The sequence below is a fragment of the Sorex araneus genome, chromosome 6, assembly GCF_027595985.1.
Source record: "Sorex araneus isolate mSorAra2 chromosome 6, mSorAra2.pri, whole genome shotgun sequence".
NCBI lineage: Eukaryota > Metazoa > Chordata > Mammalia > Eulipotyphla > Soricidae > Sorex > Sorex araneus.
The window spans coordinates 23587131-23609709 of NC_073307.1; the positions used below are offsets into that span (position 1 = coordinate 23587131).

Below are 22579 nucleotides of genomic sequence, written 5' to 3' on the forward strand. Positions count from 1 at the left end.
AACACCCTACCTGCTGGGCTATCTCTCCTATCCGTCTGGCTTGTATACTTTTATGTATTTGTTATTGCCAAGAAGATACATACAATGTGAGTGCTGTGAAAAGGTGACTTATAAGTAGGGGGAAAAAAGTAGGAAAAAAACAGGGAAAGTATTGTGGGGGATATAGCATTTGTCCACTTAAAAATGGCTTCAGAGGCTAGCTTTGCATGTAGGAGGTTGGGCTCAATCCCCATCATCATATTGTCCCCCAAGCACTACCCAGTGCAGTCTCTGAACACTACCAGTGTGGCCTCCAAACTAAAAATAAAATACAGAACAAGCCACATAGAAAGTATGGGGAGGGAGAGAGAATTCTAGGTAGTGAAACAAATGGTCAGAAACAGGGAACATATAGAAACATACCTGTTGTGTGCTAAACATGGTACTAAAGACATTCCCAAGTGTTCTCATTTGGACCATTTGATAACCTGCTGCATTACACAAGTTTAAACTCCTTTCAGAACAACAGCTAACTTTCCCAAGGCTATGCGACTGGTGAAATGATTGAACTAGCACTTGAATATCTGTCTGACCAATCCCAGTGGTCCTATTCTTTTCTCTGAAGTTCACTAACTTTCAGAATGGCTAATTTGAGTGATGTTAGGTAAAGCAGATTTATGGGAAATAGATTTGGAACAGTTTTAACCATTTTACTGAGGAATTTGAAACTTTCTGGCAGGCAGTGAAATTCTCTAAAAGTTTTTGCACAGCAGGAGTGGAAAAGAGACTATAGTTTACAAAGATTAATTCAGTTGTATTGAGTAAAAGTTTGAGAAGACAGTCTTACTAAATGACAGTGTTGGACAAGGAAGATGGCTTAAAGGGTAGGAGTGCATGCTTTGTATCTGAGAGCCCTGGGTTCAATCTCTTGTACTACTTGGTCTTTCTGGGCACTACCCCCACCCCTCAAAAAAAAAAGTATTTTAACAAAGAGGAAGCACTGGAAGTAGATTGAAAAGAATTGTTTTTTTAATTGAATCACTGCGATACACAGTTGGGTTGGGTTTCAGTCATACAATGTTTCAATACCTATCTTCACCACTGTACATTTCCCACTACCAGTGTCCCCAGTTTCCCTCTTGCCACCCTCCCCACCTGCCCCCTCCCACCCTCCCAAGCCTGCCTCTTGAGGCAGGCACTTTTCCTTCTTCTCTCTGTCTCTTTGTCAATCTCTGTCTGTCTCTGTCTCTGAGTCTCTCTCCCCCCCCCTCTCTAACACACACATTCTCTCTCTCCCTCCCCTCCCTTTCTCCCTGTCCTTCTGGGCATTATGGTTTGCAATACAGGTACTGAGAGGTTAATCATTTTGTATCCCTTTACCTACTTTCAGCACTCAGTTCTTGTCCAGAGTGATCATTTCTAGCTATCATTGCCTTATTGATCCTTCCCTATCCTAACTGCCCTCTTGCCACTCTTCCACTTGTGGCAAACTTCTATCTGTGGACTGGTCCTTCTGACCCTTTTATTTACTGTTCATGGATATTAGTTTCATACTATGCTTTTTTTTTTTTATATATCCCAGATGAGTGCAATCATTCTATGTCTGTCTCCATTTGACTTGTTTCGTTCAGCATGATACTCTCCATGTCCATCCACTTACAAGCAAATTTCATGACTTTGCTTTACTTGGTAGAAGTGTAGTCTGTTTTCTAGATGTACCATAGTTTCTTTATCCAGTTGTCTGTTCTTGGGTACTTAGGTTATTTCCAGATTTTGGCTATTGCTACAGTGAACATAGAAGTGCAGATGACTTTTCTGCTGTATGTTTTTGGACCCCCAGAGTAGATTCCCAGAAGTGGTTTTACTGGGTCATATGAAAGGTCAATTTCTAGGTCTTCTTTTTTCTAGGAATGCCCATTATTTTCCAAAAAGGCTGGACCAGTTGGCATTCTCACCAACAATGGATGAGAGTCCCTTCCTCCCTGCACCTGTGCCATTAACTAGTTGTTCTTGTTCTTTTTGATATCTGCCAATTTCTGAGGTGTAAGATGATATTTTCGTGTTCTTTTGATTTGCATCTCCCTGATGATTAGTGTTGTAGAGCATTTTTCATGTGCCTTTTGGCCATTTTTTATTTCTTCTTTGAGGAAGTTTCTGTTCATTTCTTCTCCCTCTTTTTTTTTTTTTGCTTTTTGGGTCACACCCAGCAATGCACAGGGGTTACTCCTGGCTTTTCACTCAGGAATTACTCCTGGCGGTGCTTGGGGGACCATATGGGATGCCGGGGATCGAACCCAGGTCGGCCTCGTGCAAGGCAAACGCCCTACCCGCTGTGCTATCACTCCGGCCCCTCTTCTCCCATTTTTTGATGAGGTTGGATTTTTTTTTTCTTGGAGACTTCTACCAGTGCCTTATATATCTTTGATATTTACTCCTTATTAGATGGGTATTGGGTAAATAATTTTGCACATTCCATGGGCTGTCTTTGTTATCAGTAACTGTTTTGAGGTGCAGAAGCTTCTTTTTAAAAATAATTTTATTTTCATAAAGTTGTTCACATAATTGATTGCATTCAGTATTCCAACACCAATCCCACCACCATTGTACCTTCCTAATACCATATTTTAGATTATTCCACCCCGATCCCCCAAGCCTGCCCCCAAAGCAGAACATATTATTTTATATTGCTTGTTATGAATAATCTGCTAAAGAGGATCAAAAATCGATTTCTTAGAGGAAAGTATGTGAAGATTGTTGTATCACCCTGGAGCCATTATGTCCTTGTATGGAGTTAGTTGCAAATGTGGCTGCACATTCCAGGAATTCTAAGATTTCAAATAGGATGATACAGCTAGAATTAGAATTAAATTTTTAACTAGATGGTGACTTTGGGGCCTGGAGGCATCTCTGTGGCATGTTGCTCTCTTCTTCTTTGGAGATTTATTTGTGAGTCTCTGGATCATGAACTTAAATGGTGCCAGAGGCAGTTCATGGGTGTGACTGACAGGCTACTGGAAGTGAAGAGCAGGGAGATGCAATGCGGGGGAGGTCACCCATTCCCAACTTGTGCAAGCCTGGAGATTTCTGTCACAAGTCCTGCATACTTGGGTTTTTCAGCAGATTCCCTCATGGATGAGGTTTGTTGAAGTCTGTGGAGATTGGCTATGAATATGGTGGTGATTGAGTTCTGGAGGTTTTTGACTTCTGGGATTCCTTTGGGTTGGGTAGTGGGACTCACCCACCCCCCTCCAGTTTGCCCTGGATGAGACAGCTTGGCACAAGGTCCTGTGGCATCTCTGTGGCGTGTTGCTCTCTTCCTCTTCCAAGGTTTATTTGTGAGTCACTGAACCATGGCTGTTAATCATGAGGTACAGAAGCTTCCTTATTTAATGTAGTCCCATTTGTTTATATTTGCTTCCATTTGCTTGGCCAGTGGACTGGAGCGATAACACAGTGGGTAGGGTGTTTGCCTTGCATGCAGCCGACCCGGGTTCAATTCTTCCGTCCCTCTCTGAGAGCCCAGCAAGCTACCGAGAGTATCCCGCCCACACGGCAGAGCCTGGCAAGCTACCCGTGGCGTACTCAATATACCAAAAACAGTAACAAGTCTCACAATGGAGACATTACTGGTGCCCGCTCGAGCAAATTGATGAACAATGGGATGACAGTGCTAAAGTGCTTGGTCAGTGGTGTTTCATCTTTGAAGATGCCTTTAGCTTCAATGTCATAGAGGGTTCTGACTATGTTTTATCCCAGTGCCTTATGGATTCAGGTCTGATATGAGGTCTTTAATGCATTTTGATTTGACTTTTGTGCCTGGCATTAGAAAGAGTTCATTTCTTTGCATGTAGCTGGCCAGTTTTCTCAGCACCACTGTTGAAGAGGCTTTCTTTGCTCCACTTTACTTGCTCGAAGGAATTTAAGGGAAGTTGTGAATGTATGTTTGACAAGTATTTGGATATATGGGGAGGAAGGAAGAGATGCTAGTTGAAATAAAATTGTCAGGTGAATAGGAAAATGGTGATGCCAGTGGGACCGGGAAGAGGAGACTAGGAAGGAAGCACGGAGTGAGTTGAAGATGCTGTTAAGCCAGGGAAGTACTGTGCCCTTTACAATTAATGACAGAATGATTACTGCGCTGGGTGTTTTCTCATTCCTAACCATTTTCCACTCTTTGCTCTGTATTAAGAGTCTGATTGTTAAAGAACTGCATCCCGCTTCTGCCCCCATCACTTCCCTTTTGTTTTTTGTGATGTCCTGGGTGTCCATACTTGGTTGTGGAATGGAGCAATCATTCAGGGATTGCTTAGTTTGCAGTGTTTTCCAGGAGGGTCAATTCTTGGGTGTGGTTGTGGATTGCACAAATTGCAGTTATTCATGATACTTATTCATGGTACTTACTGGGGGCTTGCATGCCTTGCTCTTGCATTGCTCTCACACATTCGGCTGTGGTGTGCCAGAGAGTGCATACTTTGATGTGTCACCTGGGTTCCCAAACTGTAGAGCTTCTACAATCACACTTTTTTGGGTAATCCTTGTTACTGATGATTGAAGGGTGGTGCTGAGGATTGAACTCCAGGCCTCATAGCCTCACTTGCAAGGCAAGCACTTTATTGCTAAGTACCCCTAGTACCCCCAAACTCCATTAACCCCTGACTCCCCCGCTCCCTTCACTGTCTTCATGTTAGGTTTGGATAGTTGGATAAAACCCAAGAGACCTAAATAGTGAAAGGTGACGTCAATGTACGTGTGCCTCTTGGATAAGGGAATAGCTCTGTAATAGAGCATTTGGCCCCATGTTGGAATCTTTGGCACCAATCAAACCAAATCAAACCAAAACAAAAGCCTGCCTTCTGCCCCTCATATAGAATAAAGAGAGGTTTCCCAGTAGCTGCAGGTTTGTTCTGGTAGTCCTTTCCAAAAGCCCTGGGTCTTGCCTGGCTTTTGATAACTACTTTCTCCTATTGCTACGTTGAGATGCTGGACTTTTAATCCTAAACTGAACAAACCTTGTGGATTTTTCTTTTCTTTTCTTTTTTCTTTTTGGCTTTTGGGCCACACCTGGCATTGCTTAGGGCTTACTCCTGGCTCTGCACTCGGGGATCACTCTTGGCAGTGCTCAGGGGACCATATGGGATGCTGGTAATCAAACCTGGGTCAGCCTCGTGCAAGGCACGTGCCTTACCCATTGAATTATTGCTCTGGCCCTGGATTCTTAGTAAGTGTGTCCACTTGCAAATAGTGTCTTTTATGAAAACTCTTCAGTAACTTTGAATGTACCACTGTTGAAACTTGTTTAATACTGTCCACATTTTCTGATGGACTGGAGCGACAGCACAGCAGCTAGGATGTTTGCCTTGCACGCGGCTGACCAGGGTTTGATTCCTCCATCCCTCTCAGAGAGCCCCGGCAAGCTACCAAGAGTATCCCGCTCACATGGCAGAGCCTGGCATATTGGATATGCCAAAAACAATAACAACAAGTATCACAATGGAGATGTTACTGGTGCCAGCTCCAGCAAATCGAAATCGATGAACAAGGGGACGACAGTGCTACAGTGCTACATTTTCTGATGACTTGATCTCCCAGGAACCAGAAGACTGAGAGAAAATTTAGCTATTTGCACTATGTTTCTTGCCTCACCTATCATGTTTCCTTGCATTGTTCAAAATTTGGCACGTTAAGGTTTCCACTATATCAGATTAAAATTTATAATTCTTCCACATGATGATTCAGCTGGAAAAATACTGACATGATCAAGAGAGACCAAAATTCCACACTTAATGGAAACTGACTTTTACAGGGAAGACAGGTAATAAAATACAATACTAGATGGTATATGAATGGTACAGCAAAATTAAGTAGGGTAAGGAGAACTGCTGGAAAGCAGAATGTTTGTGAATATGATGTGGTTTATTTTTATTTATTTTGTAGGGGAGGGTCGAGCACACCCAGCAGCACTCTGAAGTTTTCTTGGTTCTGTGCTCTAGGATCACTGTTGCGGTGCTTGGAAGAGAGTGTGGTTTCAGGAATCAGAACAGGGTGGGCTGCATTCGAAAGCCTTACCCTTGTACTATCTTTCTGACCACAAAATAGTGTGATTTAATTATTTAGTTATTTTTTAAAAAAGATTTTTAAAAATTGAGTCACTGTGAGATATACCCTTCCAAAGCTGTTCACGATTGGGTTTCAGTCATACAGTGTTCCAACTCCCATTCCTTCACCAGTGTACGTTTCTGAGTACCAGTGTCCCCAGTTTCTCTCCCATCAGCATCCACCCCTCCAGCCTGCCTCCACCCCTTTTGGGTGTTGTGGTTTGCAGTACCGATGATAGTGCAATTCTTAAAAAAAAGGGTGGCATGGATAGCTCTCTTGAGAAAGTGGCATTTTGTTCTTACTTAGTTTTGTACTCCTCTAATCCACGTCATGAAAGTGGCATTTTGGCAAGGACAAGTTGGAAATGAGGTGAATATTATAGACTGCACATTTCAGGTAGAGTACTAAGGTGCAGCAAAAGCCCAGAGGCAGAATTGAGCTTGATTTTTTTTTTTAATGGGTGCGTGGAGTTGAAGAAAGAGGAGCATGGAATGGCTGATGAGGGAGAACAGCTAAATTTGTAAATTGTCTTCATGATTTTTTTGGTTTGCTTTGGGCCATATCTGGTGATGTTCAGGGCTGTTCCTGGCTCTGTGCTCAGGAGGGACACTCTTGGCTGTATTTGGGGGACCATAAGTGGTCTTGGGGATTTGAACAGGGGTCAGCAGGTTGCAAGATAAGTACCTTAATCACAGTACTATCTCCCCAGCCCTGTGTTTAGGGTCTTTAGCTTTTACTAAATGAGTGAAGAAGAGTTTCAGGCTTCAGAGTAGAGGGGTATTCTCTCCTGTTTTCCATTTCTTAAGTTTCCTGCCCTTTAAGTATACTTTCCCTCTCGGAGAGCCAGGCAAGTTACCAAGAGTCTCCCGCTCACGTGGCAAAGCCTGACAAGCTACCTGTGGCATACTCGATATGCCAAAAACAATAACAATGATGGTCCTCATTCCCCTGGCCCTGGAAGTGCCCCCAATATGCCATCAGGCTACACTAGCATGTGACAGAGATGAATGGAGATGTTACTGGCGCCTGCTCGAGCAAATCAAAGAAGAACGGAATGACAGTGATACAGTGATTAGTATACTAGTTTTCTATTAGGTCTTAAAAAGAAAACAACTGTAATAATTTGTATTAAGGTATAAAAGACCTGCATTCTCTTACAGTCTCTTGCATTTTCAGAACTTTTCCTAGGATTGTTTCTTTAAAATAACTAGTTCAAAAGCTGGAGTGATAGTACAGTGGATTGGGCATTGGCCTTGCACACAGCTGATGCGGGTTTGGTCCCTCGTGCCCCATCTGGTTCCCTGAGCCCACCAGAAGTGATCCCTGAGTACAGAGCCAGGAGCAAACTCTGAGCACCAATGGGTGTGGCCTCAAACAAAAAGCAAACAAGATAAAACAAAATAACCAGCTCAAAATAATCCTTATGCCAGAGATATTTTAGGATGTCAAGTTGAGTTCCTCTATAAGACTCACAAGTATGTAACCCCAAATCTCTGTTTCCATATATAATCATCATCTTTTTAAAAATTTTTTAAAAATTTTTATTTATTTATTTTTAAAATTTATTTTTAATTTGTGAGTCACAGTGAGGGTACAGTTACAGATTCACACATTTTCGTGCTTGTTTTTCCCTCTATAATCATGATCTTGAAAGATTTCATTTTCAAATTTTGGACTATGTATTTTATTCTCTTTCATTGGTTTTATATTTTAGAGAGTCTTCCAAGTAGTGCTCAGAGGTTCCAAATGCCGCTCCAGGCAATAAACAGCCAACTGGGCAGGACAGTTCAGGGTCAGCTCCTGGGAATATGGAGATTCTCAGGGCCTGTGGTATAGGGGATCACTAGGGCACTCAGGCGCTATTGGGGCGTGTGTGTATGAAATTCGTGGTGCTAGAGATAAAACGGGTCAGGGACATGCACCCTAACCTGTGTTATTTCTTAGTCATATCTCTCAATTCATTTCACTTAGTTTTGTACATTTTTGTGGGGGACACACTCCACTTTGCTGGGGGCTGGGCTACTTCCTGGCAGTGCTCTGGGGAGTTGCTCCCAGCAGAGATCAAGGAACTGTGGTGCAGGAGATCTGTCAGAGGGCTCCTGCATGCAGAGCATGTGCTCCACCCCGTTAAGCTATCCCTGGATCCCTCACTTGCATACCTTTTCATATTTGTTATTCTTTTGGGGCCACCTGGCAGTGCTCAGGGGCTTCTTTTAGCACATCACGTGGGGGGTGCTTGGGGATCATGTAGAATTGGGTATTGAACCCAGGATTCCCACATGCAAAGTATATATACTAACCCTTTGAGCTATCTCCCAATCCTGTCACTTTTACACTTCTACATCAAGTTTTAGACAAATTCTCCATAAAGCTGGGGGAAATGGCATATGGAGAGGATGAATATATAAGTGTAAATTTATTAATAGCTATTAAAATAGCATATTATTTGCCTCTTGGACTCTATTTCTAAGAAATTTAGTCGAAGGAATTCAATGAAAGAAAAAGGTCTTTAAACAAAGATGATTATTATGTGATTTACTATAGATAAAAGGAAAACTAAGTTTCAAACATCAGGAAAGTGTTTATTAAACTATACTTTGTCAAAAGGTGAAATATTAAAAACTCACTGTCCAGGAGATATCTCAAAGACTAGAGTGCGTTCTTTGCCTGTGGGGGAACTGAGTTCAGTTCCTAGCTCTATTTGGTCCCCTGAGCACTTCTGGGAGTTCTCTCTCCCAAATACCTCTCCAAGAATGGCTGCTGGCATCAAAAGAACAAGAACAACCAGTGCTGGCACAGATGTGGGAAGAAAGGGACACTCTTTCATTATTGGTGGGAATGCCGACTGGTTCAGCCTTTTTGGAAAACACAGTTGGGCTTTCCTTCAAAAACTAGAAATTGAGCTTCTATATGACCCAGCAATACCACTTCTGGAAATATATCCCGATGGTGCAAAAATGCACAGTCAAAATGACATCTGCACCATCACTGCAACACTGTTTACAGTAGCCAGAATTTGGAAACAACCCAAGTGCCTGAGAACAGATGACTGGTTAAAGAAACTTTGGCACATCTATACAATGGAATACCATCCAGCTGTTAGGAAGATGAAGTCATGAAGTTTGCTTATAAGTGGGTGGTTATGCTAAGTGAAATGAGTCAGAAAGAAAGGGACAAACGTCGAATGACTGCACTCATTTGTGGAATGTAAAATATCATATGAGACTAACACCCAAGGACAGTGACAGGAAGATTGATCCACTTGGAAGCCTGCCTCATGAGCTGGGGAAGAAAGCAGCTGGAGTAGAGAAGGGGTTACTAAGTCAATGATGGTTGGAGAGATTGCTCAGGATGGGAGATGTGTGCTGAAGGTAGATAAAGGACCAAAATTGATGGCCTCTCATTATCTGTATTGCAAACTATAATGCCCATAAGTAGAGAGAGATAGTAAGAGGGAACTGTCTGCCATAGAGGCAGAGGGAGAGGTGGAATGATGGGGGAGGGATACTGGGGATTGGTGGTGGAAAATGTACACTGGTGGAGGGATGGGTGTTTGATCACTTTATGATTGAAACTTGAACATGAAAGCTTTGTAAGTATAGCTCACGTGATTCAGTTAAAAAAAAATGGCTGCTGAGTACCACCAACCTGGCATGCCCCAAAAATTTAAAAAGGAGGAAGAAAAACTCAGTATTCATAAAATAAGTGAATGGATAAAGCCAATGTAGAATATACCCATAATGGAATTTTGTTCAGCCATAAGAATGAAATGAAATTCTAATAAATGCTATTACATGGATGAGCCTTGACAAATATTCTTACTAAGTGAAAGAAGTCATCACTGGACAGATATTACGTTGATTGTACTTATATGAGATATCAAGAATAGGCAAATTCATAGAAACAAAAAGTAGAATAGAGGCTACCAGGAACTGAGGTGAGGAGGAAATGGGAGTCCACCACCTAGTGGACTTGGTTTCTTTTGGGAAGACAAAAAGTCTTGGAATTGGTAGTGGTGAGGGTCGCAGAACATGATGAAGGTACTTAATACTCTTTAACTGAGTGGCAAATTTTGTATTATAACATGTAAGCATTTTAATTTTTGGGTGAGGGAATCGCATCCAACAGTGCTTATGCCGGCTTTTGTTCAGGGATCAATCCTGGCAGTGCTCAGGGGACTATATAGAGTACTGGGAGTCGAACCTGGGTTGACCATGTGGAAGCCAAATGCCCTGCCCACTACTCCCTGTACTATCTCTTCAGCCCTAAAATATGTAGGTATTTTAAAATAGTGAGAGTGAGCATTTAGATATTTAATCAATTTAATTATTTTTTGCAGTGCTTGGGATCTCACGCATCAAAGCATGTACATTACCACTGAGCCACATACCTGGCTCTAGCAATTAAACCTTGTAAGTTGATGGTTCAGGGAAAACTCATGGTAAAGCACCTGCCCGTCAGCTTCAGTCCCTGAGGTCAGTCCCTGACAATGCCTACATGTACTGATCACAATCCTGGCAGCACAACCTGATGTAGGATTTCTGGCTCACTGCAGTCATGTGTCTTTGCAGGAACAGAAGAAAAGGTAAATTAAAACAAAAAGTGTTTATTAATACAAGTATTTTATTAAAATTTTTCTCTTGGTTTTATTTTGAACCACACTTAAGAGTACTTAGAGGCTACTGTTGGTTTGGAGTGCTCCCAGTGGTGCTTGGGACCATGTAGTGCAAGGGATGGAACTGGGCCTCCTATACTCGAAGCATGCACTCTAGCCCTGTGATTACCTCCACAGCCTTGTTTTTTTTTTTTTTTTGCTTTTTCAGTCACACCTGGCGATGCATAGGGGTTACTCCTGGCTCTGCACTCAGGAATTACTCTTGGCGGTGCTCAGGGGATCATATGGGATGCTGGGAATCGAACCTGGGTCGGCCGCGTGCAAAGTAAACACCCTACCCACTGTGCTATCGCTCCAGCCCCTCCACAGCCTTGTTAATTTAAAGTGAAGATATGAAGCATTAAAATTACCTAGTTGCAGGGGTCAAAGCTATAATAGCACAGCAGGTAGGGCACTTACCTTGCATGTAGCTGACCTGGGTTTGATCCCTGGCACTACATACGATCCTTTGAGCCCTGCCGGGAGTGATTCTTGAACACAGAACCAGGACTAAGTCCTGAACACTGCAGAGTATGGCCCACAAATTAAAAAAGAAAATAACCTAGTTGCAACTATACCGATTTTAATGGTCTGCAAAATTAATACATTCACAACTTTTATTCCTTTTGTCTTATTCCTCCGTTCCCCAAACTAAGGTTGTTTCTTTGTTCACTGACCCCCATAGAACCTTTTTTGCACTTCTTTGTGTCTCCTTTTTTCCCCCCTTCTCCTGTAGCCCTATATAATTCCCAAGTCAGATTTCATAAGCTCTGACTTTCTGTTCACATGGTATTTAGATGGTCGCTCCTTGGTACAGCCAGAATTCTATTTTATGCAAGCATGTTTACATAGAACAGATTTTCAGTGAAAGTTAATTATAAGATAGAGGAGGAGAAATGGCCAGAATTTTTAAGCTTATTGAACAAATATTTTATGCAATTTTAAATATGTTCCAAATCAAATTCTTTGTACCTGCTTCATGTGCAGATTCTACTTCACATGTATACATATCACTATTACTGACTTTAGGGCGGTGTCTCATTTATATTCTTTCTCATTTAAAACATCACAGTTTAATATATTTATTTACTTGATCCATTCCTGTGCTCGGGGACTATTATGTAACTATAGATAGAACTATGGATAGAACCAGAGTTCCCTCATGTAAAGCATGAACTCCAGTTCTTTGAGCCATCTCCTTCGCCAAATAGCCTCTTTTTCATTTTCTACCCAGAAAGGAAAGAAGTAAAGCAGTAGATAATCAATGCAAGCACTTTCAAGTGGTAAGAACTAAGCAAAGTGCTTGCCTAATAAATAGGAGGCCAAGAGTTGGATCCCCAGTACCTCCCTCACGCCTGGTCTACTCCTGGCCTCCCAAATGTGGTCCCAGGTTTTCTGCTGTCTAGGATATCCAGTGTTGCAACAAAGTGCAATTTCTGGACACTATCATGAATTGTGTGTGAGCAACACAACGGAAATATGGACTCTGGGGAAGCACCACAAGTGACAGGGGTGAGCCCTGCCAAATTGCATGAGCAGTGCAGCTAAGGGAGGGCAATCCCTGGCAACTATGTACAATCACCACAAGCTGATGTTCTACCTTTGGTGAGCCTCATAACTTTATTTTTTTTGCTTTTTGGGTCACACCTAGCGATGCTCAGGGGTTACTCCTGGCTCTTCACTCAGGAATTACTCCTGGTAGTGCTGAGGGCCCATATGGGATGCCAAGGATCGAACCTGGGTCAGCCATGTGCCAGGCAAACACCCTTACCCGCTGTGCTATCGCTCTGGCCCTGAGCCTCATAACTTTGTGTCTGACCCAGCATATATTATTGTCTGCTTTGCAGCAACTACAGAAACAAAAAGAAAGGGAGAGGAAAAAGTATGATAAATTAGTGGGAACTTGTGGAAAAGTTCTAAGTAGGAATTAATGCTCATTCTTGATTATTCTGTGAGGGAAGTGGATGTTTCCCCTTTCTAAACCATTCTCGTAGTAGCAAGAGTTCATTTTTTGTGATGAAGAAATATTGACGTTTACCAGCAGAGGGCACCAGTTGTAGGTTGCAGATTGCACAGAGGAAAGATGCTGCTGCTCCAACTGCAGACCGGTTACCCTGAGTCGGAGGGGATGGGCGCGTCACCTTCAGCGTCCCACACTGCCAGGCGACTGTCCTCTTGTGTCCACACTCTGAACTGAGTGCTGTTCTCTTTGTCTCCTGATGTGGGGACCTGAAGTTCCTTCCAAGGTGGGGCTGCTCTCAGCTGCTAGAGGGCGAAGTCTCTCACCAAGTGGTCCGGTATCTCAGGGAAGTTCGAGTGGCCCAGGTGTGGGTGTTTCTTCGTTTACTGACTCCCACAGAACCTTTTCTGTACTTCTTTGAGTTTCCTTTTTTCCCTTTTCCCTTTGTCTATGTAATTCCCAAGTCAGCCGTAAGCTCTGACTTTCTAATTACCAGGTAATTCCCTGGTACAGCCAGAGTTCTGTTTTATTCAAGCATGTTTGCATAGAACTGATTTTCAGTGAAAGTGAATTATAAGATACAGGAGGAGAAATGACCAGAATTTTTTAAGTTTATTGAACAAGTATTGTATGGCTGGGCCTCTCCCAAATGTTCAGAGCCACTCTTAGCCATAGATCATCAAGCACTAGACAGGAGCTAATGATACGGAACATTTCTATAGCCCTAAAAATCTCTTTTTGGGAGCCAGAGAGGTTACTCAGTGGTAGAACATTTATCTTGCATATATGAAACCCTAGTTTTGATCCCTGGCAAAAAACACATTTCACTCTATCTTTGGATCTCATATCTCTATCTCTATCTCTATCTCTATATCTATATCTAGCTATCTGTCTTTCTAGGGCTATGGGATATATATAAGCCCAGTGGTGCACAGGGCTTACTCCTGGCTCTGCACTCAAGGATCACTCCTGGTGTGTTCAGCGGACTATATGGGGTACAAGGGATTGAATCTGGGTCGACCAGGTGCAAGGCAAGTACCCTATATGCTGGATATCTTTGTTTTGTTTATTCTCTTTTTTTTTTTGCGGGGTGTGGAAGAGAAGGATGTTGGTGAGCCATAGCCAGTGCTCAGGGCTTACGCCTGGCTCTGTGCTCAAGGACCATTCCTGACAAACTTGGGAAACTATATGGGGGAGCCAGGGATCAAACCTTTGTTCATTTTTTGGGGGGTGCTTACAGCCAGGAGTGCTCTTTTTTTCAGTGCTACTGATACGGTGCTTAGGGGTTGCTTCTCACAGTGCTCAGGAGATCATGTGGTATAGGGGATTGAATCCAGGTCTCCGGCCTGCAAAGCATGCACATCGGCCCTTGATGCTCTCTGGTCCTGCAGTGGACCTGAAAATATGAGGAACTGAAGTCCTAGAGGAGGATGGAGGCACGAAAAGTAGGCTATACTGCCCTCTTTTATCCTTTTTTCCTTTTCTACCTTTTGGGCCACACCCAACTGTACTTTAGGCTTCTTCCTGGCTTTGTGCTCATGGGCCACTCCTGGTGCATTTGGGAGACAGTATGTGGTGTCAGGGATCCAACTGTGGCTAACTGTGAAATGCAAGTGCCTTAACCCTATACTATCTCTTTGGCTGAAACTATGCTGTCTTGGGGCCTTGTGGAGAGAATGTGTAGAGACAAGGAACTTTCTAGACCTAACCCAGTATTTGTTTTTATTTTTAGATCCTGTTTACTCTTTTAAAATTTAATTAAGTTGGGTTTTGTTGCTGTTGTTGTTGACTTTTTGGGTCATACCCTCTGTGCTTAGGGCTTACTCCTGGCTCTGTGCTTAGAGATCACTTTTGAAAGGCTTGGGGGACCATATGAGGCACCTGGCTGGGGTAGAACTCAGGTTGACTGCATGCAAGGCAAGTACTCTCCCTGCTGTGCTGTCACTCGCTCCAGTAGTATTTTTTTTTTAAAAAAACCCAAATTAATTTTTTTAGGTTTTTATTTTATCGAATCACCGTGAAAAAAATACAAAGCTTTCAGGTTTAAGTCTCAGTCACATAATGATTGAACCCCCATCCCTTCACCAGTGCACATGTTCTACCACCAAGAACCCCCAAATACCCCCCTCCCACCCAGCCCCCACCTAAGTAGCTAATGATCTTCACTTTATTCTCTCTGTACTTTGAATGCATTCAATATTTCAATAGAGAACTCACTATTATTGTTTGGAATTTTCCCCCAACAATCAGGCCTGCTGAAAAGACATCATTTAATAATTTCTTTTCAGTGCTGAGAATAAAGACTCTGTCGTGGCTGTGTGGTTTTGGATTTCTGATATTTTAGCTCAGTTCACAGTCTAGATGTATTTCTGTAAGAAGCTGCTCTGGGTGCCAAAATGGGTTAGAAGACCTCTCGGATCATAGTCTTTAGGAGCAGAGGGTCCGTTTTGCGCTCGGCAGCTCCAGATCTTATCTGGGCCCAAATTAATTTTCTTAATGTGTTGTTTCCTGAGCGACATAGAGCTGAAGGATTCTGGATGAAATTGGTGTATTTGGGTGGGTCACTGGTGGGTGCAGGCCTGGGTACATTCAGTGTGGTTGATCCACTGTGGAGGAAGCCTTGTACATGGCTCAGGAGCAGGGAGAGGCGGTGGCTGGACCATTAAGGGGACCTGTCCCACTTCCCTCTTCCCACAGGCATACGCCTCTCTGGTGCCCGACTCTTTTTCTGCAAGAATCCCATCACTGCTCCTCCTCTCCTCCTCTACCTCCTTCTCTTCTTTTTTCTTCCTCTTTTTCCTCCACCTCTTCCTTTTCCTCCTCCTCCTCTCCCTTCACCTCTTTCTCTTCTTCCTCGTCCTCCTTTTCCTCTTCCCTTCTCCTTTCTTATTCCTTCTCCTCCCCTTCAATGCTCAGGGGTTACTCCTGGCTCTGCACCCAGAAATTAACTCCTGATGGTGCCCGTGGCATCATACAGGATACCAGGGATTGAACCTGGGTTGGCTGTGTGCAAGGCAGATGCCCTACCCACTGTATTGTTGCTCTGGCCCCTGATCACTGCTCTTTTTAATCTGAAGTCCAGTGAGGGAAATGAATCTCCTGCAGACAGGTGTAATCCTGGGTAATAAGGTAGAGAATGTAAAGGGTTGTTCTGAAGCTCAAGAAGAGGATGTTGGGAGCTTTGTCCTGGAGTCTGGGGATGCACTGCTTGCCTCAGCTCTCTGAGAGCCGTCTGCATGTTCTCCGCTCCACGTGCCCCTTGCAGATGGAGTGTGTGGGGAACAGAGGCTGCAGGTGTTTGCAGTAACACAGTTGTAGGACAGTTTGCAGAGAAAGTGCTGCGAATTTTTTATATTGGTTCTCGATATCATCTTTCATGATTTCCTTTCCAGGTCCATTCTCTCCCCCACCTCCCTCCATTTCCCGCTTTGTTAGATGTGACATTTCCTTCTGTTCCTGTGTGGTGGAGGCGTGAGGGAGGGGATACAGTCAGGAGACTGTATTTTGACGTCCCCGCGATGAATCACCCGGTTGTCTTCCTGGTGGAAGTCTGTGCTCTCACACGGATTGTGGGATTTAGTTTCCTTATTTGTGATGTCCCTCTTCTTCTGGTCCCTGTGATTCACCTCCAGAGGAAGTATCCGCGTAGAGCCGGGGGCGATTAGAGCAGGAAGGGACAGAGCAGAGCAAGATAGGAGGGGCACTGTTTGTAAGGAAGAGTGGGTGCTCCAGGGCTGAAGGATGTTCTGGACTGTGAGTTAAGATAGATAAAGGAGCTCGACAGGATGGGCACTTTATGGGACCTTTAAACCCAGAATGCTGGTGCCCGGCAGCCCGAGGTGGGGGTCCTGTAATTGCTGCATCTCTGCTCTCTCTTCCAGAAGAATAACCCCTGGAGAAATCCCATTACAAGGATGTTTGTCTCAATATACTAAGGCCCTCGGATGGGTAAAAGTCTAGCGGGATAGATTAAGATAGGCATTTGATCTAAGCATGTTTTCCTTCTGATATGGCTTCAAAGCGGGGTCTCGGTCTGGTATGTTGAGTCCCCTGACCGCCATGCCTTTTCTCTCTTATTTCTCTCTTAATCCTTGCAGCGCCCCCACTTCAGACCTGAGGACGTGTGTGTGTGTGTGTGTGTGTGTGTGTGTGTGTGTGTGTGGTGTGTGTGTGGTGTGTGTGTGTGTATGTGCGGGGGTGAGAGGGGTCGAGAAGGTCGGGGGTCTGGGACGATCTTTGAAAATAGCACCTCGTTGGTTTAAGCTTAGGAGACTGTGTTTCAGTTGCTTGTAGTTTCTAGGACTTTGTTGTTCCTCCTCCCTCCAGGTGGCCTTGGGGGCTTTGTGGCATGAGGGTATTGGAGCACAGTGGTAACAGTAGTAGATGTTCTGAGCACCTCTTGTGCTGTTAGAACATTAGAATGCTGTAAGCATTTCTTTTAGAACAGTCTCAAAGATTAAGCGAAAAGCAAATGAAGTTTTAGGACATTTTAGAACCACGTGGTTTTAGAGCTGAAAAGGGTTCTAGAGATTGCCTGGCATGACCCCCTCTGTGGATGAGGTGCAGAGTGGGGGGAAAAAAAAACCACATTGGAAGTCACTTAGATAGCTAGTGCTGGTTTGGCCCTAAGCACGTGTCTCACCTGGAGAGTCTGTAAGGAAGATGCTCAGGGATGGTGTTTCCTTTGGGCCGCCCAGGCAGTGCTCAGGGCGCCTGGGGGTTCCCCTCTTGGTGATTCTTCACAGTACATGTGAGGGTCTGGGATGGGTGCTACTGGGGCCTGGGTGTTGGGGATCACCCAGGTCAACTTAATGGTGACTTGGGGTCACCAGTGAGGCTCCAGAGGAGCACTCAGGGGACCATGTGATATCAGGGACTGAACAGGGGTTGGCTGCATGTAAGGTCTCTCTGCCCGTGTGTGTGTGTGTGTGTGTGTGTGTGTGTGTGTGTGTGTGTTTTGAGGCTTCAAGGAAGCTTCTGACTCATTTTTTCTGACTAATTAATGATAAATAACGTATTGCCCAGTCACCTCAGCCTCCTGGCTATGCTGGGGGCTCAGATGACCCTGCTGCCTTCCCCCAAGGTTATGTTTTAGAATTAAGTTAGTCTAAATTGAGAGGCAGCAGCTGGAGATTACAGGGTGTGGGAGCAGGGGGTGTCGAGAGAGACTTACTAGTTGGAGCCACAGCTTAAGCCAAATTTTAAGATGGCACAGTTTGGAAAGATATTTTAGGGTTGTCCTTTGAAATCTGTGGTCTTTTGGTAGTTGGAGGGAAAGAAATGTCTGCTGTGTTCACTGTGACGGCTTGACTGTAATTGACTTCAGTCTTTGCAGTTAGATGGGGTTTGTTTCAGTTTCATCTGTTTCTGCGGGTTCTCTTTTTCCTTATATCTCTCAATGTTTTTCTCAGTACTGTCACGCTCTTCTCCCCTGCTGTGCCGGCGCCCCCCCTCCCCTCACCCCATTTCTCTCCCTCTGCCAGTCTCTCAGAGCTACTGTGATTGACTGAGGAGGAAATGGAATATAAGCTTTGACCTGTAAGTCAATTTCCCCAGGTGGATAAACTCCACTGCAAGCCACAGAGGGGCCTCCTCATTCCAGCAATCTGGCCTTGCTGACAGCCTCAGCCTATGGGGGCAGGGGCGCGGTGGGAGCCAGCGTTTCTCGGGCTGCTGAGGAGCTGCCTGAGCCTTTGCGGTCTCCGCAGAGGAGCCGGGAGCCCCCGGGTGGGCAGGTCGCCTCGGCTGGGGATGCCTGGGCAGATGTGGAGGCGGCTGGAAAGGTGGCACTGCTGGCGGGTCGCACGATCTGCCGCCGTTCCTAGGCGACGGCGAGAGCAGCAAGCCTGCGGGGGAGGGGGAGCAAGTGGGTTGCTGCTTTTAGCAGCTGAAAGGGCTGCAGGGAGCTCTGGGTAAGACATTTTCTGCTGCTGCTGCTTCTGCGGTAGAAGCTGCTGCGAGTACGGCAGAGGAAGGAGGACCGAGAGGGAGGAGGCTTCATTTGCAGCCATGCTGAATCACTGTTGCTGATCAGATCTCCCGCGGGTTGGCTGGAGGACGGAGCTAGGAGCCCAGGGTGCCTGCACAGTTCAGCGATTGCCACCCTGGCTGGGCCTCGCACAATGGAGGGCGAAAGGTATGTATGCGTGTGCGTGTGCGTGTGCGTGTGCGTGCGTGTGTGTGTGTGTGTGTGTGTTTGTGTGTATAAGTGAATGTATGCTCCAGTGTTTTGTACCCGGCCACTGATGGATCCCAGGGCCAGCAGTCAGAGCAGGGAAGTCCCTTTCTCTAGAGGAGCTCCAGTTTTCGCAGAGCCAGGGCAGCTTTGCTGGGTAGTGGAGCACCCCAAAAGAAGGAACTTCCTGGCTGGTGATCGGGAACACTTTCAGCTTCGGCTGAATCAGGCGGCTTCAAAGAGGCGTTTCCCTTTCCTGGCTACTTTCCCGGGTGTTTTTTCTTTGGTGGGTTTTTTTTTTTTTTTTTAAATGTCAGTGTCGCTGGCCTTGCATTTTCACAATGAAGCGTCCAAGTCTTCAGCAAGCATGCCATGTTGATACCGTTCCTAAAATTGTGTGTGTGTGTATGCGTGTGTGCAGCACACATGCACGCATGCGTGCTGTATTACACATGTTCACATTCAAGTAAGCTGCAGAGAAACCCATGCAGATGGCACTTACTCGAATTGACTTTCATTTGCAGTGAAAAGTTTATGAATGGCACTGCAGAGGTGTGCTTTGGAGGTGCGTGCCCACTCCTTCCATCAGGGAGTTCTCGGGCAACAGGGATCCACAGAGGTGCTCTAAAGGAAGGCTTATTTCGGGCCAGGCACATGCCTATCCATTTTAACCTGTTCTCTGAGTATCTGATTCTCTCTGTGTGAAGGGCTGCACAGGGTGGGCTGCTTTTCGGTCCTTTGGTAAAACATTTCTTTATGTTGTGCCAGTCTCTCGATTCTTTGGGACTGCAGCTGGTAGAGAACAAAGCTTGCTGTTTTCCTTGAGGAGAAAAGATGGCAGGGAGGGGAGGGACTGTGGCAGTGCAGCACCGAGGGGAGGGCTCCACCTGCTTGGATGCTGAAGGTGAGAGACGGGGTAAGTCCTAAGGGGCGCAGTGAAGACCACACGTCAGGGAAGCTCTGCGCACACTTGCCTTGGTGTGGATTGTCCCCACTCCTGGATCGTGCAGGGCACAAGGTTGCCATTGATTTCTCTAGACCTTCTTAGAACAGTTGGTTGTGACTGTCAGGGGGCCTTAGGCTGAGGAGTCCTTGGGCACCATGTTTCCTGGTCTGACTCCCACTGAGAGAGTTGAGGACTTTTTAGACTGAGGGTGCTGTGGGTGTAGACGCTGCCCAGGTGCTCTTTGCAGTAGGGTCAGCCACAAGGACTACCAGGCTTCAGGGGGCATGTGGGCAGGGCTCTTCATCTCCTGTTGGTCTGTGCCTTCGCCCAGGGCCTGGGCAAGAGGAGTGAGGTTGAGAGTTTTGAACCAGGCCTGCTAGCTGGGCCTGTGGTACGTGGGTCTGTAAGGCCCGTGGGAGAGAAGCTGACCCCAGGACATCTTGCCAAGCACTTTGGACATTATGGTCCTCCCAGTACTGTGTCCCAAATGTTGTCGGTCTTTGTCCCCAGTGAAAGCTTTGCTCTTCAACACTCTGTTGCTTCTCAGCAGGGATTCCTGATGTCCTGAACTTCTTCATAATACCTGGTTCTTTGTTTTTATTTTTTATTTTTTTGTTTTGAGTGACAGTGGTGGGGTCAAAAGCTGTTCCTGGCTCTGTGCTTAGGGATACTTCCTGGTGGTGCTCAGGGGACCAGGCAGTATTGGGGTTGAACCTGGAAAAGCTCTCCGAGCCGTTTCCCTGGTTCAACACATTCTTTTTGGGTACATATTGTTTGACTTTTCCTCTAGGAAAGTCAGAGTGTAGGCAAGAAATCCAAACTGAACAGCTCCCGCCGTCCACCAGACCAGCTCTCACCATTGTTTATTCCTATTCCACGGGCAGCCGATCATTCCCAGCATCCAAACCTTCTGAATTCTCCACCAGGCACACCAAACGCCCTGCTGGTCTCTTTAGCATCTTCCCTCCTATCTCTCTTCTCCCTCAGCCCCAGACCCTTAACTTACCGTTCCTTTTGCTCTTTCAGAATTCTGCTTTGTTTTGGAAACTTCAGCTCTTCTAGTCCTGACTAATTTGCCAAATTTCAATACTTCTAGTTTGTTTCCCATAGTTAGGTACTGAATAGTAAGGCTAACTGCTGGATTCATGTGTGTGTATGGTTCGTGTGTGTGTGTGTGTGTGTGTGTGTGTGTGTGTGTATGGAGGGGGAATGTGGGGTGGGAATCAGTTCCAGGATCTCGCCAGGGCTTGAGGTTCTTAACTGGCAGTGTTCCTTAGGGGTTGCTGTGGGGATGTGCTCAGTGGGAGCTGTACTCCTGGACATAGTGCTCGTACAATTCTATTGTGGTGCTTACTGGTACTTTCTAGTATTGCACTTGGTTGGATTTCATTGTGATCTAGGGGTCCAAGTGGCAGAGCTGTCAGGACACCAATGCTGCATGTGGGCAGCCCTGGGGATCAGACTCATGGTTCACGCTTGGAAGGCGGGCACTCTGTAGCAGGGCTTCTTAAACTTGTCCTACTCTGGATACCTTTTCACCTGAGAATGGTCTTTTAAAGCCATACTTGGCTTTATGCATAGGACTTACTCCTGGCTCTGAACTCAAGGATCATGTCTGGCAGGGCTCTGGGAATTGTGTGGGGTGCCAGGGATTGAACACAGGTTGTCATGTGCAAGGCAAGCACCTGATTTGCTGTACTGTCTATCCAGACCCTGAGAAATTCTTTGTTTCTTTCATTTGGGACCATGCTTGGCAAAGCAAAAGGGCTACTCTTGCTTGGCTCAGTGCTTGGGGGATGTTCATAGCAGTCTCAGGGGCTCCTGTGGTGCCAGGACTTGAACCTGAGCCTCCTGTATGCGAAGCATATGCTCCAGGTCCTTGAGTAATCATCTTTCTGGCCCCTTGCCCAAAAGTCTTTATGCAGTCTCTAGTATAAAAATGTATATTCAGAGCAGACATTCAAACATTCACTGATTCTAAATTGTACATTTTAAGGCAAGATTTTCATGACCTCTCTCCTCCCCCCACTCCAGGGTTCGAGCCCAGCTCCATTCCCACAGAATCATCCCCTGACCTGCACTTTCGCTTTATATATCTCAGGTCCCCACACAGGAGGCAGGTTCTCAAGGGTAAGAATGGAGCCTTGTATATACATGGACTCCTCATTGATCACTGTGAGGCTGTACACATAGTCGGTGAAGGTAATTAGTTGTTGATTAACTGATAACTTGGTGGGAAGTTCTGATAGCTGCAAAGAAAGTGAGAGAGAATATTGAAACTGCTGGCCAAATAGGTTCATCCTTGGATATCGGCCTTATTATCTCAGTATGGGTAATTGACTCTGTGGAATGCTTTGAGGTAGGGGAGCACCAGGGGCAGCCTGATTTTACAAGTGCCCTGGGAAACCCAGGGCCTGTGAAGCCAACTTGCTGGGCTCGAATCACATGTCGAGCCTCCAGAGACTGGAGGAATCCTGAATCTGTTGCTTGTTCCACACTTAACTTGCTGACGCTTAACTGGGGCTGTTTTTAAGCATTAAAAATTTTAAATCAAGAGATTTCTGATGAACACATTTCTTTCTTTGTTATGAGGGTATGAAAAGATTCTACACCTTGAAAAACTGTTAATTGAAAGTATGGACTTTGGAGTAACAGAAACCTTGGCATGAATCCACATTTATTGCTGTGTGACCTTGAATGTATCCGTTTTTCAGAACTCCGTGTAAGGGAATAATGACTGTGTGTGTGTGTATGTATGTAAAGGAAATA

The 22579-nt window shown here is 45.2% G+C and overlaps 1 protein-coding gene across 2 annotated transcripts in view; it reads left to right on the forward strand.

Annotated features, from left to right (window-relative positions):
• The first annotated feature begins 18460 nt into the window (after positions 1 to 18460).
• KLHL3 (kelch like family member 3) overlaps positions 18461 to 22579 on the forward strand; it is a 129674-nt gene continuing 125555 nt past the window's right edge. For both annotated transcript variants that reach the window (XM_004609887.3, XM_055141530.1), the window contains exon 1: positions 18461 to 18825. In XM_004609887.3, the coding sequence (XP_004609944.1) occupies positions 18812 to 18825 (14 nt within the window). In that variant the 5' untranslated portion in view covers positions 18461 to 18811. The remainder of the gene's footprint in view (positions 18826 to 22579) is intronic.